Source organism: Macaca fascicularis, chromosome 5 (genome assembly GCF_037993035.2).
Source record: "Macaca fascicularis isolate 582-1 chromosome 5, T2T-MFA8v1.1".
Classification (NCBI taxonomy): Eukaryota; Metazoa; Chordata; class Mammalia; order Primates; family Cercopithecidae; genus Macaca; species Macaca fascicularis.
The window spans coordinates 190,172,596-190,195,814 of record NC_088379.1 but is presented as its reverse complement, the minus strand read 5'-3'; the positions used below and the strand labels follow the sequence as shown (position 1 = coordinate 190,195,814).

The 23,219-nt window shown below is 36.5% G+C and overlaps 1 protein-coding gene across 3 annotated transcripts in view; it reads left to right on the top strand.

The window, feature by feature from the left end:
* UFSP2 (UFM1 specific peptidase 2) overlaps positions 1-23,219 on the top strand; it is a 30,004-nt gene that overhangs the window by 4,672 nt on the left and 2,113 nt on the right. For 2 of the 3 annotated variants that reach the window (XM_005556428.5, XM_005556429.5), the window contains exons 2-11: positions 5,315-5,393; positions 9,101-9,284; positions 9,366-9,432; positions 12,051-12,208; positions 12,574-12,766; positions 14,062-14,208; positions 17,001-17,165; positions 17,344-17,468; positions 19,357-19,433; positions 21,714-21,838. In XM_005556428.5, coding sequence (XP_005556485.2) covers positions 5,315-5,393; positions 9,101-9,284; positions 9,366-9,432; positions 12,051-12,208; positions 12,574-12,766; positions 14,062-14,208; positions 17,001-17,165; positions 17,344-17,468; positions 19,357-19,433; positions 21,714-21,838 — 1,320 coding nt within the window. The remainder of the gene's footprint in view (positions 1-5,314; positions 5,394-9,100; positions 9,285-9,365; positions 9,433-12,050; positions 12,209-12,573; positions 12,767-14,061; positions 14,209-17,000; positions 17,166-17,343; positions 17,469-19,356; positions 19,434-21,713; positions 21,839-23,219) is intronic. The other variant, XR_012435282.1, reaches the window with a different exon arrangement.

The window sequence follows — 23,219 nt, the reverse complement described above, 5'->3', positions numbered from 1 at the left end:
TGAATATGTGTATCTGTGTGTATATATATGTATGAATATGTGTATCTGTGTGTGTATATATGTGTATGAATATGTGTATCTGTGTGTGTATATATGTGTATGAATATGTGTATCTGTGTGTGTATATATGTGTATGAATATGTGTATCTGTGTGTGTGTATATATATGTATGAATATGTGTATCTGTGTGTGTATATATATGTATGAATATGTGTATCTGTGTGTATATATATGTATGAATATGTGTATCTGTGTGTATAGATATGTATGAATATGTGTATCTGTGTGTATATATATGTATGAATATGTGTATCTGTGTGTATATATATGTATGAATATGTGTATCTGTGTGTATATATATGTATGAATATGTGTATCTGTGTATAGATATGTATGAATATGTGTATCTGTGTGTATAGATATGTATGAATATGTGTATCTGTGTGTATAGATATGTATGAATATGTGTATCTGTGTGTATAGATATGTATGAATATGTGTATCTGTGTGTGTATAGATATGTATGAATATGTGTATCTGTGTGTATATATATGTATGAATATGTGTATCTGTGTGTATAGATATGTATGAATATGTGTATCTGTGTGTGTATATATATGTATGAATATGTGTATCTGTGTGTATATATATGTATGAATATGTGTATCTGTGTGTATATATATGTATGAATATGTGTATCTGTGTGTATATATATGTATGAATATGTGTATCTGTGTATATATATGTATGAATATGTGTATCTGTGTGTATAGATATGTATGAATATGTGTATCTGTGTGTATAGATATGTATGAATATGTGTATCTGTGTGTATAGATATGTATGAATATGTGTATCTGTGTGTGTATAGATATGTATGAATATGTGTATCTGTGTGTATATATATGTATGAATATGTGTATCTGTGTGTATAGATATGTATGAATATGTGTATCTGTGTGTGTATATATATGTATGAATATGTGTATCTGTGTGTATATATATGTATGAATATGTGTATCTGTGTGTATATATATGTATGAATATGTGTATCTGTGTGTATATATATGTATGAATATGTGTATCTGTGTGTATATATATGTATGAATATGTGTATCTGTGTGTATAGATATGTATGAATATGTGTATCTGTGTGTGTATATATGTATGAATATGTGTATCTGTGTGTATATATGTATGAATATGTGTATCTGTGTGTATATATATGTATGAATATGTGTATCTGTGTGTATAGATATGTATGAATATGTGTATCTGTGTGTGTATATATGTATGAATATGTGTATCTGTGTGTATATATATGTATGAATATGTGTATCTGTGTGTATAGATATGTATGAATATGTGTATCTGTGTGTATATATATGTATGAATGTGTATCTGTGTGTATATATATGTATGAATGTGTATCTGTGTGTATATATATGTATGAATATGTGTGTCTGTGTGTATATATATGTATGAATATGTGTATCTGTGTGTATATATATGTATGAATATGTGTATCTGTGTGTATATATATGTATGAATATGTGTATCTGTGTGTATATATATGTATGAATATGTGTATCTGTGTGTATATATATGTATGAATATGTGTATCTGTGTGTATATATATGTATGAATATGTGTATCTGTGTGTATATATATGTATGAATATGTGTATCTGTGTGTATATATATGTATGAATATGTGTATCTGTGTGTATATATATGTATGAATATGTGTATCTGTGTGTGTATATATGTATGAATATGTGTATCTGTGTGTGTATATATATGTATGAATATGTGTATCTGTGTGTATATATATGTATGAATATGTGTATCTGTGTGTATATATATGTATGAATATGTGTATCTGTGTGTGTATATATGTATGAATATGTGTATCTGTGTGTATATATATGTATGAATATGTGTATCTGTGTGTATATATATGTATGAATATGTGTATCTGTGTGTATATATATGTATGAATATGTGTATCTGTGTGTATATATATGTATGAATATGTGTATCTGTGTGTATATATATGTATGAATATGTGTATCTGTGTGTATATATATGTATGAATATGTGTATCTGTGTGTATATATATGTATGAATATGTGTATCTGTGTGTGTATATATATGTATGAATATGTGTATCTGTGTGTATATATATGTATGAATATGTGTATCTGTGTGTATAGATATGTATGAATATGTGTATCTGTGTGTATATATATGTATGAATATGTGTATCTGTGTGTATATATATGTATGAATATGTGTATCTGTGTGTATATATATGTATGAATATGTGTATCTGTGTGTATATATATGTATGAATATGTGTATCTGTGTGTGTATATATATGTATGAATATGTGTATCTGTGTGTATATATGTATGAATATGTGTATCTGTGTGTATATATGTATGAATATGTGTATCTGTGTGTATATATATGTATGAATATGTGTATCTGTGTGTATATATATGTATGAATATGTGTATCTGTGTGTATATGTATGAATATGTGTATCTGTGTGTATATATATGTATGAATATGTGTATCTGTGTGTGTATATATATGTATGAATATGTGTATCTGTGTGTATATATATGTATGAATATGTGTATCTGTGTGTATATATATGTATGAATATGTGTATCTGTGTGTATATATATGTATGAATATGTGTATCTGTGTGTATATATATGTATGAATATGTGTATCTGTGTGTATATATATGTATGAATATGTGTATCTGTGTGTATAGATATGTATGAATATGTGTATCTGTGTGTATAGATATGTATGAATATGTGTATCTGTGTGTATAGATATGTATGAATATGTGTATCTGTGTGTATAGATATGTATGAATATGTGTATCTGTGTGTGTATATATATGTATGAATATGTGTATCTGTGTGTATATATATGTATGAATATGTGTATCTGTGTGTATATATATGTATGAATATGTGTATCTGTGTGTGTATATATATGTATGAATATGTGTATCTGTGTGTGTATATATGTATGAATATGTGTATCTGTGTGTATATATATGTATGAATATGTGTATCTGTGTGTATATATATGTATGAATATGTGTATCTGTGTGTATATATATGTATGAATATGTGTATCTGTGTGTATATATATGTATGAATATGTGTATCTGTGTGTGTATATATATGTATGAATATGTGTATCTGTGTGTATATATATGTATGAATATGTGTATCTGTGTGTATATATATGTATGAATATGTGTATCTGTGTGTATATATATGTATGAATATGTGTATCTGTGTGTATATATATGTATGAATATGTGTATCTGTGTGTATATATATGTATGAATATGTGTATCTGTGTGTATATATATGTATGAATATGTGTATCTGTGTGTATATATATGTATGAATATGTGTATCTGTGTGTGTATATATATGTATGAATATGTGTATCTGTGTGTATATATATGTATGAATATGTGTATCTGTGTGTATATATATGTATGAATATGTGTATCTGTGTGTATATATATGTATGAATATGTGTATCTGTGTGTATAGATATGTATGAATATGTGTATCTGTGTGTATAGATATGTATGAATATGTGTATCTGTGTGTATATATATGTATGAATATGTGTATCTGTGTGTATATATATGTATGAATATGTGTATCTGTGTGTATATATATGTATGAATATGTGTATCTGTGTGTATATATATGTATGAATATGTGTATCTGTGTGTATATATATGTATGAATATGTGTATCTGTGTGTATATATATGTATGAATATGTGTATCTGTGTGTATATATATGTATGAATATGTGTATCTGTGTGTATATATATGTATGAATATGTGTATCTGTGTGTATATATATGTATGAATATGTGTATCTGTGTGTATATATATGTATGAATATGTGTATCTGTGTGTATATATATGTATGAATATGTGTATCTGTGTGTATATATATGTATGAATATGTGTATCTGTGTGTATATATATGTATGAATATGTGTATCTGTGTGTATATATATGTATGAATATGTGTATCTGTGTGTATATATGTACACACACAATGATACATGTCATTTGTCATATATCATCAACCAACTCAAACTCGGCATATGGATCCAAGTTAAGAACTGATCTGTTCCATTTTGCAAGTGCTCTTTTCCCTTTATAAGTTGTAAGCGTTGTCCTGTGCCTTTTAATTTTCAGCAAAAACATGGTTTTCTTATGGCTGTATGATATTCATTTTTTTAAAACCAATCTCCTGTTGTTGGCAGTCAGTATCCGTATACCTGAATCTTTGTGTGATTTTCAGATTTTTCTAAGACTAAGATTCTAAATGCATATCACTAGATCAAGCCTATGAATATAAACCTTTGATTCTTCCTGCCATATTCTCTGAAGAATTCCACCAGTTGGTATCCCACCCTCAGTATTAGTTTCCTCTCATTGTCTTGACTCCCTGGTATTCTTATATTAGGTTCAGTGCCTTGTCACATTCTTAAACTAGTTCTTTACTGTTGATGTTTTATTGTCATTGTTAAATCTGTCAAGATTATAATTTAGAAAGATTGTCTTAAAGCAGTAGTTCTCAACTGTTCACATTAGAATCACTGGCATGGGGGCATAGGGTACTTTCAAATATCCCTGTGCCAGCTGGGCGTGGTGGCTCACGCCTGCAATCCCAGCACTTTGGGAGGCCGAGACGGGCGGACCACTTGAGACCAGGAGTCCAAGACCAACCTGGCCAATATTCTGAGATCCCATCTTTACTAAAAATACAAAAATTAGCCAGGTGTGGTGGTTCATGCCTGTAATCTCAGCTACACGGGAGGCTGAAGCAGGAGAATCTCTTAGACCCAGGTGGCGGAGGTTGCAGTGAGCTGAGATTGCTCCACTGCACACCAGCCTGGGTGACAGAGTGAGACCCTGTCTCAAAAAAAAAAAAAAAAAAAAAAAAATCCCTGTGCCTAGGCCTACGCCTTAGACCAATTAATCAGAATCTCTGGGAGTACAGCCCAGGTATCAGTATTTCAATCTCCCCGGGTGATTTCAGTACAGAACAAAGGTTGAGAACCCCTGATTTAAAATTTTGGAGTTGCTTTTGTTTTCATTTTTTCCATGAATTAACTCATGACATAATTTGAAGAATCAAGATTAATTAATGTCTTAACACTAAACTCAGTTAGATTTTAATTTATATGAAAGTGAGTTTGTTTTGTTTTACAAGGGAGTTTGTCTTTATCTCTGTTTGTTCTAGGTGATTTCAGAAAGTATGGATATACTCTTCAGAATAAGAGGAGGCCTTGATTTAGCTTTTCAGCTAGCTACTCCTAATGGTAGGTCTTCTGAAAAATTCTTTTTTATTAGAAAATTGATAGTGAAATTTACTGATATTATCTCCATTTTGCAAATGAAACTGAGTGAGAGATAGGATGAACTAAGATTATATTGTTAGTAAGTACATTAAATGGGACTTAGACACTGTGTTCCAGCACACCCACCAGCCCCTGGCGCACCTCTGTGCAGATTAGAAAAAGATGTTCCCTTTCTTAAGAAACTTTACTCCCCTCTTCATTGTCACAATAAATGTAAATATCCACAATGAGCATATTGTAAATGTGCATCAAGAATTATACATTACAGACTTGCAATTGTATATATAATCCTGAGTCTCCAGAACCTACTCTCTTAAATGCTACATTATATGGGGATGAGTACAAGAACTCTATGGGAGAAAAATCAACAGGGTTTATATGAAGCAAATTCTAGGATGTCTTCCTGTTGCTGACTTGAACAACAGTCACAAACTGAGATAAAGAACATCAGGAGGAATGGGATGAGCTGTGTTTGAGATTTTGTTTCATTTGATGCCAGTGGGAGGTCGAGTACAGATTCCCAACAGGCATTTGGCTGAGTCAGAAATTTAGAAGAGTGTGGTCGGAGTTGGAGCTAGAGAATGTCATGTCTCTGAAGGATGATAGTTAACACCGTCATAATAAATGAAATCACTCATGAAAAGTACAATTGGTGGTACCAGAAGCCACAGAGCAGTTCAGAAAGATAAGGAATGAAAAGTACTGTATTAGTCTGTTTTGCATTGCTCTAAAGGAATGCCTGTGACTGGGTAATTTATAAAGAAGAGGTTTATTTGGCTCACAGTTCTGCAGACTGTACAAAAAGCATAGTGCCAGTATCTGCTTCTGGTGAGGCTCAGGAAACTTTCAATCATGGTAGAAGGCAAATGAGGGGGCAGTGTATCACATGGCAAAAGAAGGAGCAAAAGAGAGGGGAGGAGGTGCCAGGCTATTTTAAAGAACCAGCTCTTTTGTGAACTGATAAGAGAACTCATTCTTATTACTGTGAGGATGGCACCAAGCCATTCGTGAGGGACCATGATTCAAACGCCTCCCACCAGGCCCCACTTCCAACACTGGGGATCCCATTTCAACATGAAATTTGGAGGGGACAGACACCTAAACTGATCAGATACCAGCAATCCTTGAAGGAGATTGCAGCTGGCCATCCTTTCCTAGCCCCGTGGAAGGGAGGGAGAGGGTGCAGAATATTCTTTTCCACCCATCCCTTCAACCAATATATTGTTCTCAGTTTTGGTCCACATTTGCATCCCTACCACCAGACTACATTAAACTACATTTCTGGGACAGAGACCCAGGCATCAGTAAGCTTTCTAGGTAATTTGAATGTGCCGTTAATATGAGAACCATTTTATAAGGACTAAATCACTCATTTTCAGGCCTATGTTGTTAGTAGAGTGTAGTTTTTTCCTAAAATGTTACTTTATGGATAAAACCTTACGTTTCACAACTTGATATAAACTGAAAACATACTTTACCATAATCTTATTCCAAAGTAGAATTAATCCATTAATCAGTCGATAATCTCAATCAAATGTCAACAAGGACTACAGATACTTTTTACCTAGTAATTAATATATTTGAACTTGTCTTCTGACTTATTGTATTCCTCCTCCTTAATCGAACTCTGTCAACACTCAACAAAGGGACTCTCATTAATGAGAAAATACAGAGAATGGACATGCTTAACTTTAAAGGCTTCACAATTTTTTTTAGGTAACTTTACCAAATAGTCCTTTAGGGATAAACAGAAGCTAATTTAAAATTACATTTGTCTTTTGTAGTGCAACTGAAAATCTTTAAATTCTGCTTTCTGAAACAGATCAAGATATTTTAATATCTGATTTGTTATGAATAATCTCTTCTGTACGATAGCCCCAAAGTATTTATTTATCGAGATACCAGTGTGGACATTATTTATTTATTTATTTTTTAAATACTTTTTGAGCAGAATCAGGTCATTGAATAAATATTTAACTACGAGGTTAAATAGGCTTAGGATTTAGGAATGTAAGGCTAAGGCGAGTATTTAAAGATTGTCCCCTTTGACTATATCTTCTTATATTGTTTTGACTTTGGAAACATAAAAATGTTTCCAAATTGAATATGTCGAGTATTCAAAAATATTAAAATACTCGAATTTTTTGAATATTCAAACATATTTTTTAAAAAGTCCATTGAAACGAAGTCCTTGAAAACAAAAACAAACTAAAGCAAATATCATGTTGGTGACATAACCATACAGAGGAAGAAAAACCAACTGTGACTTGAGAACACAGAACTTCGATTATATAGGCATAGTGGGATATAGTCCAAGGAGAAGAAGAACTAAGACATTTAAATTTCACTCAATAGTTTTATTGCTATAAGTAGTACATTATTTTAATAGTAACTGGCATCTTATACATTACTGATGGGAATATAAAATGGTGTGGCTGCTGAAAACAGCTTGGCCGTTCCTGAAAGTGTTAAACAGAGAGTTGCCGTGTGACTCAGAAATTCTACTTTGGGTGATCACCCAAGAGAACTGAAAACACATCCACACAGAAACTGAACTTATGCACAAATGTTCATGGCAGCATATACATGACAGTCAAATAGTGGAAACAAATGTACATCAATTTATGAATGAATAACAAAATTGGTGTATCCACACAATGGATATTATCCTGCCATAAAAAGGAATGAAATACTGATTCATGCTACAATACAGATGAAATATTATGCCGAGTGAAAGAAGCCAGACACAAAAAGTCACATAGTATATGATTCCACTTATGTGAAATGTCCAGAATAGGCAAATCCATAAAGAAGAAAGTAGGTTAATAATTGCCATGGGTAGTATGCTGAAATTCTTTTCATTTTGCAAAGGAAGCTGAGAGGTAAAAACTAAGATCATATAGTTAGTAAGTGGATTGAATGGGATTTAAACTTAGATATTGTGTTCCAGCATCTCCACCAGCCCATGGAGTACCCATGTGCAAATTAGAAAAGATGTAGGAGGGCTGGGCGCGGTGGCTCACGCCTGTAATCCCAGCACTTTGGGAGGCCGGGGCAGGCGGATCACGAGGTCAGGGGATCGAGACTATCCTGGCTAACACGATGAAACCCCGTCTCTACTAAAAATACAAAAATTAGCCAGGTGTGGTGGCGGGCACCTGTAGAACCAGCTACTTGGGAGGCTGAGACAGGAGAAAGGCGTGAACCTGGGAGGTGGAGCTTGCAGTGAGCCCAGTTCGCGCCACTGCACTCCAGCCTGGGTGACAGAGCGAGACGCCGTCTCAAAAAAAAAAGAAAAGAAAAAAAAAGACATAGGAGGTAAATCAGAAAATTTTCAATTTGAGAAAAGTAGGGGGAATGAGAAATGCCTGCTGGTAGGTACAGGGTTTCTTTTTGGAGTGATGAAAATGTTCTAGAATTAGTGATGATTATAAAACCTTATGAATATACTAAAAGCCCTAAATTGCTTTAAAAGAATGAATTTTGTGGTCTGTGAATTTTGTCTCAATTTTTTAAAAAGATAGGCAAAAAATTTTTAAATAATTATTTAATATGGGGGGGGAATGGGTATTGAGAGTTTTACTATGCTCTACTTTTGTGTATGTTTGGAACCATTCATGTTGAAAATTTTGTTTTTCTTAACTTCTATTTATATTCTTTTAATTTAGAAATTTTTCTCAAGAAGGCACTGAAACATGTGTTGAGTGACCTGTCAACCAAGCTTTCTTCAAACGCCCTTGTGTTCAGAATTTGCCACAGTTCAGTGTATATATGGCCTAGCAGTGACGTAAACACCATTCCTGGAGAACTGACTGATGCTTCCGCTTGTAAGAACATACTGCGCTTTATTCAGTGAGTACGTTTGAAGATTTCTAGAAATGTTTTCAAAACATCATTTCATATTATAAATGTCTTTGTGTATTAAAAATTTAGATTTGAGCCGGAAGAAGATATAAAACGAAAATTCATGAGAAAGAAGGACAAAAAATTATCAGACATGGTAAGCAAACCATCTGTCTTCTCTACTGATAAAAATGTTAAATCTTTGAATTTGGAACTGAGTGCAACCTTAGAAATAATTTAATCTAACCCTCTTATCATAGGTCAGAATATTGATGTCCAAAAAGATTAAATGACTTGCCAAAAGTTTTATTTGTCTTACATATCTCAACTTTTGTCTCATTATAATACATAATCTCAAAAGGGTTGTTATTGTAATGTTTTCTCTGCTCCCATGAAAATAAAACAGCCTGAATACATTTATAAATTATTTAAATTAAATCGAGGCATTCTGAATCATGACAGAGTGACACACTGTGCCACATAAAATAAATAGTAAATGATTTATTTTTCTTCACACTATTCTTGGTTCTGTTGCTTTTGTGTGTGTGTGTGTGTGTGTGTGTGTGTGTGTATGTGTTTTGAGATGGAGTTTTACTCTTGTTGCCCAGGCGGGAGTCCCATGGCACAATCTCGGCTCACTGCAACCTCCGCCTCCCGGGTTCAAGCGATTCTCCTGCCTCAGCCTTCTGAGTATCTGGGACTACAGGTGCCCGCCACCACGCCCGGCTAATTTTTGTATTTTTAGTAGAGACAGGATTTCACCATGTTGGCCAGGCTGGTCTCAAACTCCTGACCTCAGGTGATCCACCTGCCTCGGGCTCCCAAAGTGCTGGTATTACAGGCATGAGCCACCGCACCTGGCTGGTTCTGTTGATTTTTGAACCAATATTACTGAGTACCTGCCATGTGCCACAAACTTTTAACAGATGTTGAAGATAAAAAATGGAGATGCTTCTTCAAGGCACGAAGTTGTACAAAGTTAATATGACTACAGTGTTTCCAGGCTAGTAGAGGGAGAATGGGTGGACATAAGGCTGGAGAGGTGGGCACAGGCCTCTTTAGAAGAGGCCTAACTAAACCACTAGCTATGGAAATACAGAAAAGGGATTGGATACGAGAGATATTTAGGGATACGGTGGATTCTGCTTGGAAACTAACTGGCAAGATCAGTTTCTTGCGTGGGTAAAGATGGAAGGTGAGGAGGACATGAGGTTGGTTTGGGCCATGTTTAAGACCTCAGTAAGATGTACAGATGAGCTGTTAGATTTACAGATGTGGAATGCACAAAATAATTATGGGCTGGATACAATGATTTGAAAATTACCAGTAATTGGAGCTTGACATTTTGAGGGGTACAGGTGAGTTCTTTTTAAGACTGTTCCTCCTTTTGGATTTGTTTTATGCTTCCTTGCTATTAGAGTTAGGTCATGTATTATTGGCAGGGATACCACAGAAGCGATGTTGTGACCTCAGCACATCATATGAAAGAGAAACAGTTATCAGTCTGTTCCTATTATTGGTGAGGTTAACTTCACTTACCTAAGATGGCATCCACCAGTTTTCTCCGTGGTAAAGGTACTGTTTTTTCCCTTATAATTAGTATCTTGTGGGAAGAAACTTTGATACTACATATGTATCTTACTTTAGTCCTCATCAGATTTTTACCCACCACTTTTAGCATCCATTGATAATTTTTGCCAGAATCCAGTATTAACCTGGTGATTACAAAGTGGTGATTTTTCTAAATCTATCATTTCCTTCTGTATTATCTGCCATGGATTCTTATTTTATACAGTAGTTTATAATCTGGTACTATCATTAGTTATTTTGATGCTCACATTTTCCAAGATTTGGCCAATAGAAGCTTCTTCAAGCTGGCTCCGGTGCCTTTCTAACATTGTAATTTTGGGCACTTCCTACTTTTTTCCAGGTGCAACATGTGTTTTTCCTGTTCTAGCTGGGGAATCAGTCATTTTTCCAAGGGCACAAACTTTTAGACATTTAGACTGTCCACACACACACACACATATAATACATTCATTTTTATCTATGTAAATCACATTGATACCTCTAGTTCCACTTCAACCCTAGAGTGCTTGACCTTTTCCCAGTGAGAAGTCTGTCTCCCAGGATCCTCAATATTTTGCAAAATTTGTTTAGTGTAAATTTCAGAATTGTTCCATACCCCTGTAAAAATCAAACCTACAAAGTAGAATTCAGTATTTGTTTATAGTTATTTATGTATTAGACCAGGGGTACATAGTTACATGTTTGAAAGTTCCTTTGGTGTGTGGTTAGTTTATGTTCATTTGATTTTTTAAAAATTTTAAGTCAATATAAAAGTGGAGAGAATCATGTAATGAACCCCAGTGAACCTATGCATGGTTTTAATGTTTATCAACACATGGCCAGTCTGATTTCATCTTTACTTCTTAATCCCTCTCCCCACATTATTTTGAAGCAAAAAGTAATTTCTTTTTAAAATAATATTTGTGCTTTTAATCTTTTTACTGTAGTACCGCTTTATATACTATCCTTTAAAAGTCCTTTTACTGGCTGGTCTGGGGGTAGTGAGTTATCTCAATTGACCATTCACAGCCAGTTACAGATTGAACTCCTTGTTCTCTACTCTCTCCCCCCTTTTCACTACTGTACTTGACTAGTCTTAAATTTTTTTTCTTAATAAAAAATACATTTTTGAAAAGTCTTTTTACTTACTCTTTATATTTAGTGTTTAATATACTACAAGTTGACTATTCCTGTTTATCTGTATAGCATCAAATAGTAAATATAGATCTTATGCTGGAAATGTCAACCTCCCTGGCAGCTGTAACGCCCATCATTGAAAGGGAAAGCGGAGGACACCATTATGTTAATATGACTTTACCTGTCGATGCAGTTATATCTGTTGCTCCAGAAGAAACATGGGGAAAGTAAGTATTTTTGTAGTACCACTGCCACATTTAAATCAGGGCCCTTCCCCAAACCCATGTTTCTGTATCCTGTAGGCATACCTAAGGTGTGATTTTCTCCTTGTTTATTATTAACCTAAGAGCCATCTATTAGTTAAATGGTTATTTGGAGGAAGTAGGGTGGGTAGCATGCTAAAACCTGGAGGATTTCCCTTTATCCACAAGAGCAAATATACAGTTTCTTTTATAATGCATAATTCAGACTTCCTTTAGCAAACCTGGTCCAATCAAGTTTTTTACTATATTAAGAATATATTAGCTCTGTACTTTTCTTTATTGTAGCCACTATAACTTTTGTTAATACACTTATATGTTTCCCCCCACAGAGTTCGTAAACTCCTAGTTGATGCAATTCATAATCAACTAACTGACATGGAAAAATGTATTTTGAAATATATGAAAGGAACGTCTATTGTGGTCCCTGAACCACTGCACTTTTTATTACCAGGGAAAAAAAATCTTGTAACAATTTCCTATCCTTCAGGAATACCAGATGGCCAGCTGCAGGCCTATAGGAAGGTAAAACCAGTTCATTTATTCTTAGAAAAAACAATAATGACTATCATTCATTTTGTATTTAATTATATATTTCCACTAAATGGAAGGGATTTTGTGATTTAACTTAAAAGTGTAGAAGTTAGACTGTTCATTTTACACATTATTTAATTTCTGTTCTCATGAAACTTTAAGTAGTATTAGTGAAAAAATCTTATGTTGAACCTGTATGTAACATTTTAATTTTAAATGCTCGGTGTGGTTCATATATTCTGTGAAATTTTAATATTTTTCCCTAATGAAACATAGAAATGAAAAGGTGCTTACCTGCCTAAAGTAGCTGGTGTAAACAAATTTCTATAACTTCCAGGTTTGTGAAAGAGACAAGATTACAATTAGGGAAGGAAAATGATAACTTATGCTAATTCTGAATAGGGTTTATGGTAATACTCCACCAGTAAGGTTATTTGGGCTTTATTAGAGGAATTTGGGAGAAAACATCACCAGCATTCAGAGTAATGAGGTTTACTGGCAAAATGGCTGGTTGTGGAGTACATCTTTTTGGTATGTGGACTTGCTTAGAACTCATCAAATTAGACCACGGAGCATCTTCCTAATTTCTGTGCTTAGGGAGAAACGTGATACCCTGACCCTCTGTATGTGGCGGTGACTTGGTTTGTAGAAGCAGCAGCTACAGGAGCTGATCTTTTCAAACCACTAGAGCACAAGATATGCTAAAGAACATGTCAAAATTTTAAAGTAGCTATTACATGTTTTTATATAGTTGGGAAAATATCACATTTTAAACATGTATGTGTATTTATTTTCCTGCCATATTGGTTGGTTTTAGACCACTAACTTCTACTCTGTAGCTTAATCACTACCACTTAAAATATAAAATATTTGTAAAGCACTCTAGACATGATTTTTCAAAATACTTTGATATAATTATTGTTAATTATAATTTATTCATTTACAAGGCTATTTCAAAGCCAGTGTTTAGCCTGGATGTATTTTAACAGACTATGTTATAATAATTATTTAAAAATTATCTCAGTTCTCTTACTGTAACAATTTATATTCATTTTTCTCTGTTCCCTTCCAGTTTCTACCCAGATACAGACGTAAATGAAAATAAATCTTGGTTTTAGTTCAGTTTTCACTATCTTTGATGTTAGTGAATTAAACCATAAGTGTTTGGAAACTTTTATAACCCATATATAATTTTCTGTGTTTTATAACATCTTTAGTTTATTTATTGACTAGGAATCTAAATCACCAACATTTTTTCTTTTTCCATTGATTCTGACTTATTTTAGGAGTTACATGATCTCTTCAAACTGCCTCATGACAGACCCTATTTCAAAAGGTCTAATGCTTATCACTTTCCAGATGAACCATACAAAGATGGTTACATTAGAAATCCACATATTTATCTTAATCCACCTAATATGGAGACTGGTATGGTGAGTTTAACTAATTATGGGAGTCACTTGATCAGTAATGTTATTAGTTGTTTTTTGTTGGTACCTGGTAGAAGACTTGATTCATGATATATTCATTCCTAAAACATGATTTATCACCCATCTCTGGTAACAGGCATTGCTTAAGATGGCAGTAATTAAAAATGGTCTAGAAAAGTTAGTAATAGGTAGTATATACCACATTTATCTTACCAAAATTCTCTTATTTCTTTAAAGGCTTGTCCCATTTTTTCATTCTGGATACCTGAGAAATCATGCTAATTAAGGGCATAGTCATAGTCTACCCAAACCATACTGTAGGATACGTCTTTTTTTTTTTTTTTTTTTTTTTTTTTTTTGAGACGGAGTCTCACTCTGTCACTCAGGTTGTAGTGCAATGGTGTGATCTCAGCTCACTGCAACCTCCACCTCTCGGGTTCAAGCAATTCTCCTGCCTCAGCCTCCTGAGTAGCTGGGGTTACAGGCACCTGCTACCACACCTGGCTAATTTTTGTATTTTTAGTAGAGACAGGATTTCACCATGTTGGCCAGGCTGGTCTTGAACTCCTGACCTCAAGTGATTCGCCATGTAGGCCTTCCAAAGTGCTGGGATTACAGGTGTGAGCCACCGTGCCCAGCCACTGTAGGATAAATCTACACTTATTTTCTGTGTAACATATACCCGGTTGCCATAGTGAGGTATTCTGTGTAACATATACCTCACTAAAGGTAGCTCAAATAAGAGTGAACTGGTAGAGGGTGTTGGAAGGGTTACTTTAAGGATGCATGGAGGCCAATGTGAAAGGACCTTATAGGCATCCAAGATTAGGAATACCAGCACAGCCGGGTCTCTTAGAAACAGCAGCCCTGTGACTGGCAGCTGTCCCCCCTCAGTCTCTCTCAAGGACTCCGTGGATACCTTGGTGGCATTGCTGTTGCTTTCTGTGTATGCTTGTGATCCTAACTGGCCTGTTCTTAACTTTTACTCTGTCTGCTCAGCCTCATACCCTCTGTGTCCTTACTGTTTCAGCTTGTGTGTCACTTTTTCCTGTTCTTCCTCAGCTGCTCAGTGTATGCCTCATTCCAACTGCATTTCCTGCTCCCGGCTGCCTGGCTAACTCTGCACCTCTCAATTCAGATTCCCAAGAGAAAGAAGACTTGGCCATCGTATCGTGGCATTTATTGAAACTTGTATTTGTTCCCTAAAAAATAATCACATACTTGATGGCTTAAAACTACAGAAATGTATTGTCTCAGTTCTGGAGGTCTGAAAGTAGTGTCATTGGGCTGACATCACAGTGTCAGCAGGGCCACCTTCCCTCCATAGGCTCTGGGGGAGAATCCATTCCTTAATCTGGTGGCTGCTAGCATCCTTTGGTTTGTGGCCCCATCGTTCTGATCTCTGTCTCCTTGGTCACATTACCTTCTCCTCCTATGCCCACTCTTTTAAGAATATATGTGATTGCATTTAGGGCCCACTGGAATCCAGGATAACCTGCCCATCTTAAGATCCTTAACTTAGTCACGTCTATTAATATCTTTGCTTTTCTTTTTTCTTTTACTTTTTGGCACAGAGGGTGCATTCACAAGTTCCAGGGATTAGGACATATATTCCTTTTGGGAGCCACCTTTCAGCCGCCACAATGGTCAAGTTACAAATTTTTCTATCTGTGCTTGGGCAGAATATATATTCTCTAATTGTTGGGTGAGGGTTGGTTCTATCTTTGCCCCTATCTCTTCTCACCTAATTTTAAAAAAATAATATCAGTTTGGAGCCAGGCATGGTGGTATGTAACTGTAATCCCAGCTGCTCAGGAGGCTGAGGCAGGAGGATCACTTGAGCCCAGAAGTTTAAGACCAACCTGAGCAACATAGTGAGACCCAATCTCAAAAAAATAAAAACAAAAACCCAGTTCTTTAAAAAAAGACGTATACATTCTTAGCATTATAAGTAAGAATTTATGTGATATTAGTAATTTATTTATCTTTATTTTTTGACCCTTAATTTAGGGTCATCAAATCACATACCTGGGCTGCAATCATAGCAGGTTTATAAATTTGCACAAACATTCTTCCTGTGTCCCATGATATGGACCCTTCACTTGTTCGTTCATTCCTTTATTCCTTCCTTCCTTCATTCAGCATTTATTCAACAACATTTATGCCAACCGCGTGCCAGGCATGTTGTAGAAGCTTGGGCCCCAAAATGGATAAGACACGGTGTATGTACTCACTGAGCTCACATACTAGTGTAGGTAGGCAGATATTTTTTAAATGGTAAGTAATGTGTCAAGTAGTGATATACTTTGACAAATAAAAACATAAAGAGGACAGAGATGACAGGTGAGGCAGGGGGTGGGGCAGTGAGAGAATGAGTGGGCAGTCTGTAGACTGCATGGTCAGGGAATACCTCTGACATCTAAATGGAGACCTGAGTGAAGTAAGAGTGCAAGCTGGACAATTAATTTGGGAAAAGAGAGCTCCAGACCAAGAGAATCATGAGGCTCCGAGGTCATGTTGCCCCTGGTATATAGGAACTGAAAGTAGAGGGAGCAATAGGGAAAAGTTTAGGAGATGAAATTGAAGAGGAGGCCCGAAGGTAGGTCCTGCTGGGCCCCATGGTAAGGACTTTGAACCTCAGATAAAAAGCCAAGAAGGTATAATGTTAAACCATAGATCTGTGAAGGCATTTTTATAAGGAACTACAGTGACATTAAACATAATTCAGGAGCATATATAGAATATGTACTTCTGTCCTAAGTTAATATTTCACTGTGTTTCTTCTGTGTGTATAGATTTGTGTGGTCCAGGGCGTATATGGCTATCATCATTATATGCAGGATCGGATCGATGACAGTGGCTGGGGCTGTGCTTATCGGTCTCTGCAGACTATCTGCTCTTGGTTCAAACATCAGGGATACACAGAGAGGTCCATTCCAACACACAGAGAAATTCAGCAGGTACAGAACATGTCATTTTAAATTATAATCAACTCTACATTTCATTAGCCCTTGATATAACATACCATTGATAATATTTGTTACCTCATGGTGCAGACTTATTTCTGTTTTGAAGAAAAAAGTATTCTTAATGGCTGTCTTGTGTATGGATTTTTTTTATATTTTTAAATACATAAAGGCTCTAGTCGATGCCGGTGACAAACCAGCAACATTTGTCGGATCACGGCAATGGATTGGATCTATTGAGGTACAGCTGGTACTAAACCAATTGATTGGTATAACTTCAAAAATACTGTTTGTCAGGTAAGGATACTTTAAGAAATTAGATAAATTATTTCAAAGTGACTTTGTGAGTAATGTATACTTGTATTATTTAGGCCTAATTTTAGCCTAGAAGAGGAAACCTTAAAAATATATTAACGTTGAGTAGTTATAAAAATTGTATTAACAGTTTCTTTATGCTCCAATCTTTTAAAAAGTTTTAAAAGGAAAAACTCAGATGTTGATCTATGACTGAGCTTTTTGTTTACCTCCTGCTCTTTTTCTTCCTAAAATATTAATAATCCAGTCATGAGTCCAAATAATGTATTCATTTTGTCTTTTCCAGTGTATCTTAACCATAATTCTAATATTAAAATGAGAAAATATAAATAAATAATTTTCTATGACCATAACTAGCTTACTCCTGATTGTATGAGCTTATGTTTTAGAATACATTTTCTGGCTGGGCACGGTGGCTCACGCCTGTAATCCTAGCATTTTGGGAGGCCGAGGTGGGTGGATCCCCTGAGGTCAGGAGTTTGAGACCAGCCTGGCCAGCAGGGCGAAATCCCGTCTTTACTAAAAATACAAAAAAATTAGCTGGGTGTGGTGGTGCATGCCTGTAATCCCAGTTACTCAGGAGGCTGAGGCAGGAGAATTGCTTGAACCCAGGAGGTGGAGGTTGCAGTGAGCCAAGATCGCACCACTGCACTCCAGCACAGGTGACAAAGCGAGACTCCCTTTCAAAAAAAAAAAAGAAAAGAAAAAATACATTTTCTAAAAAAAGAGAGAAAAAAAACCCAAACAACAAATAAAATACATTTTCTATTGTTAATTATACTAACATTGTCCTCATTGTATCAGTCCTCAGTGGTTATGAAAATCAGTGGTAAAAAATGACAGACTGGCTGGGCACAGTGGCTCATGCCTGTAATCCCAGCACTTTGGGAGGCCGAGGTGGGTGGATCACCTGAGGTCAGCAGTTTGACACCAGCCTGGCCAACATGGTGAAACCCTGTCTCTACTAAAAATACAAAAATGAGCTGGGCATGGTGGCGCACGTCTGTCATCCCAGCTACTCAGGAGGCTTTGAGGAAGGAGAATCCCTTGAACCTGAGAGGCGGAGGTTGCAGTGAGCTGAGATCGCGCCACTACACTCCAGCCTGGGCAACGGAGCAAGACTCCATCTCAAAAAAAAGTAATAATAAAAAACAATGACAGGCTTAAGTAGTGAAGAACTTTTTTTAAAAGTTACAGTTTTGGTACGTTAAAACATTATACATTCCTCATTAAGCAAGAGCTAAGGTTTAGCACCACCAGACACCTCCCCCCAAAAAATACCTCCTTTCATTAGCCCATCTTTCTTTCTCTTCTCAAAAGTAAGAATTCTGAGAGTCCCTAAAAATAGTATGTTGCACTTGAAAACATTTTGCAGCTTTCGCGTTGATTTCAGACACGTGTTTTAGTCCGAGACTCTCCTGTTGTGTAGACAGGTTGGTATTTTGGGTCCCAGTGTAAAGATGAGGAAATACAGACTGAGAAGTGCACCAACAAGAGGGCAAGAACCCAGCACTTAACACTCATTCTTCTGATCAGTCCATCCATAAGAACTCCCTGAGCACCAAGGTGACGTTTTAACTTCATGTGAATAAACCCAGGCCGCCTTTACGCAGTCCAAGAAGCAGAAAATCAAGGTCTGTTAGCTTCTTAACTACCACACTTAGCGGCCTGAAGTATTTTGAGTTTATGTTGCTTTAAATCGCACAGTTTAATTGTTCTGTCAGTTCCGTACCACTTAATTTTTTTACATTTATATATTTTATCAATAACAACCTGAAAAAACAAGAATGTAGGAAACATTGTCTCCTCGCTCATTATTTGGCCTTAGTGTTGGAAGTAATTCATCTGATAGAAAATGGTTTCTTTCTAGCCAAGGTTCAGAAATGGCCTCTCAAGGACGGGAACTGGCTAATCATTTCCAAAGCGAAGGAACTCCAGTTATGATCGGTAAGCTGTTTCAGACATCGTTTTTGGTAGAGTGAGTATTATGTAAAACTTATCATTGATATAAATATTTAATGTTGCATAAAATCAGTCATTTAAAAAATTTTGAAATTAACTTTTATACCATATATATGGATCTCTGGATATTGAAAAAAATTTCCAAGGTGGCTTAAGGGTTACAAAACAGATTATAATAACCAGAAGAAGCAAAGGCTGAGAAATGGTAGCTATGTTCAAACATTTAAAGAGCTGAGAGCAGTATTAAAAAGAGGAAATGGTCACTCAGCTGAGCTTCGTAAGTTATGACTTTGTTGCTAACTTGGCTGGCTTTGTGACATTTTGCAAATTACTTACATCTCTGGATTTTATCTGTAAAATAAGAAGATTGGATTAGCTGATCTAGAGATGCTTAATTCTGTGAAGAACAAGACCTGTCCTATGATGACAGAAGGCAAGCTGAGACTAGTGTGTTAAGAAATGGAGGTAGAAACGGTGTAGTGGCTCACACCTGTAATCCTAGCACTTTGGGAGGCCGAGGCAGGAGGATAGCTTGCATCCAGGAATTTGAGACCAGCGTGGGCAACATGGCCAGACCCCATCTCTACCAAAAAAATATATATATACACAAATTAGCTGGCATGGTAGTGTGAGCCTGTAGTGCCAGCTACTTAGGAGACTGAGATGGGAGGATTGCTTGAGCCCAGGAGGCTGCAGTGAGCCAAGAAATCCACTGCTCTCCTGCCTGGGTGACAGAAGTGAGAAACTGTCTCAAAAAAAAAAAGGAAATGGAGGTAGGCTGATGTCAGCAAAATATCAGAAAGAACTTAATGAGTTAGGCCAGGCCCGGTAGCTAACGCCTGTAATCCCAGCACTTTGGGAGGCTGAGGGGGGCAGATCACTTGAGGCCAAGAGTTTGAGACCAGCCTGGCCAATATGGCAAAACCCTGTCTCTACTAAAAATACAAAAATTAGCTGAGTGTAGTGGCACGCACCTGTAATCCCAGCTACTTGGGATGCTGAAATAGGAGAATCGCTTGAGCTGGGAGGTGGAGGTTGCAGTGAGCCGGGATTGCCCACTGCACTTCAGCCTGGGTGACAGAGCAAGACTCTGTCTCAAAAAAAAAAAAAAAAAAAAATTCCGGGCACGTCGGCTTACGCCTGTCATCCCAGCACTTTGGGAGGCCGAGGTGGGCGGATCACAAGGTCAGGAGATCGAGACCATCCTGGCTAACACAGTGAAACCCCATCTCTACTAAAAAAAATACAGAAAATTCGCTGGGTGTGCTGGTGTGCACCTGTAGTCCTAGCTACTCAGGAGGCTGAGGTAAATAGAACATACAGTCGGGTTTTACACCGAGATGTTCCATTGCCCAGGACGGGCAGGAGACAGATGCTTTTCTCTATCTCAACTGCCAAGAGGCCTTCTGCCTCTTATAGTAATCCTCATCACAGACCCTTCACGGGTGTCAGGCTAGGGGACGATTAGGTCTTTCCCTTCCCACGAGGCCATATTTCAGACTATCACATGGGGAGAAACCTTGGACAATACCTAGCTTTCCTAGGCAGAGGTCCCTGCGACCTTTGGTAGTGTACGTGTCCCTGGGTACTTGAGATTAAGAGAATGGTGATGACTTTTCACAAGTATACTGCCTTCAGGCACTTGTTTAACAAAGCACACCCTGCACAGCGCCAAATCCTTTAAACCTTGAGTCACCACAGCACATGTCTCTTGCAAGGACAAGGTCAGGGGTAGGGTCACAGATTTGAGATGGTAACAGCATCTCAAATACAGAACAAAATGGAGTCTCTTATGTCTACTTCTTTGTATATAGACACAATAACAGTCTGATCTCGCTTTCTTTTCCCCACACTTTTATAGTTTAGAGCAGTCCATTTTAATGCTATTTTAGATCAGTTAATAGGCAAAGTATCTTTTTTTTTTTTTGAGTCTTGCTGTGTCGCCCAGGCTGGAGTACGGTGGCGTGATCTTAGCTCATTGCAAGCTCCACCTCCCAGGTTCACACCATTCTCTTGCCTCAGCCTCCTGAGTAGCTGGGACTACAGGCACCTACCACCACGCCCAGCTATTTTTTTTTGCATTTTTTTAGTAGAGACAGGGTTTCACTGTATTAGGACCTCGTGATCCGCCCACCTCGGCCTCCCAAGGTGCTGGGATTACAGGCGTGAGCCACTGTACCGGGCCATAATCTGTCTTTTTTAATTGAATAGGCATTTGACATTTGTTTGTGTCTTCATTCTTATTTCCTATTTTTTCTTATATAGGGGGAGGAGTTTTGGCCCACACGATACTAGGAATTGCATGGAATGAGATTACAGGGCAGATAAAGTTTCTGATTCTAGATCCACATTATACTGGTGCTGAAGACCTACAAGTGATTTTGGAAAAGGTAAGTATCCATTTAACACAAACTGAGACACAAGGCAAAGAACCTAGAAATGAAGGATCACAAACTGGCTGGTAACAGAAGGACAGTAAGCTGAGGGCAGAGATCCTGCCTGTGAGGAGGCCTTCTGAGGCTGTTGTCAGTAGTCCTCTCTGTATAGGGAACGTGCAGGAACAACGCACATTGCAAAAGACAAAATGTAGATTTATGGAAACTTTCTCAGTTATTGAAATTAGTAATAGGACACACACTCATAAATATATTCCTTTGGAGATTTTAGAGCTTTCATAAACAAATGTATCAAAGTTTATCAATGTCTTAAAATAGATGAGTGGAATATATAAACTTTTAAAATTTCAGAAGTAACCAAAAGATAGCTAAGCAGTTTGCTAGACATTATGGAAGCTTGACTAATTTTAATTTATTTACATATTACCTAATCTCACTCTATAAAGGGTTTGAAGTTGATACATGTCTAAGAGTATTTGTTCTTACTTACAATAGCAGGTAAGGGAGGTAAAAAGTTGTTAATTCATAGGCAACTAATTCTCACATATGAAAACTCAGCACCAAGTCTTTAGGAGAAAGTATTGTAAAACATAATTAACTTGAATTTTAAGTAACATTTATCTTCTTTGCCAAATACATTGAAATTGCAGAGAATACATACTTTTAAACCATAAACTAAAAATAAAATGTTTTAATATGTTAAAGAGTTTTAAGCCGGGCGCGGTGGCTCACACCTGTAATCCCAGCACTTTGGGATGCTGAGGTGGGCGGATCACCTGAGATAAGGAATTTGAGACCCACCACGGCCAACATGGTGAAACTCCGTCTCCACTAAAAATACAAAAATTAGACAGGCGGGTGGCGGGCGCCTGTGATCCCAGCTGTGTGGGAGGCTGAGGCAGGGTAATCACTTGAACCGAGGAGGCGGAGGTTGCAGTGAGCCGAAATGGCGCTATCGCACTCCAGCCTGGACAACACGGGTGAAACTCTGGCTCAAAAACAAAAAAAAAACCAGTTTTGAATGTGTGTAGTCCAGTTGTCTTCTACTGACAGTTTACTGAAGTCTTTTGTTTATGAGAAGGGTAAACACTAACAGGATGGACGTGTGTTATTACAGTTGTAAGTGCTTTTCCTTTTGCTTTTCTCTTTCACAGCATTTGGAATTTGAAGTCTCTAAAAGGTTTCTGACTGGTACATGTATCTTACTGAATACAGTAGCAGTACTCTGGTTCTGTAGCAAGGTGTTCATTCAATATTTATTAAAGTACCTAATAAGTGCCAGGCACTGTCCTAAGCACTAGTATTACACGAGGTTTTTAGGGAGCTAAAACCTTTAGTGTAGGGCAGAGGACAGTCCAAAAAGGACTCTCAAGAA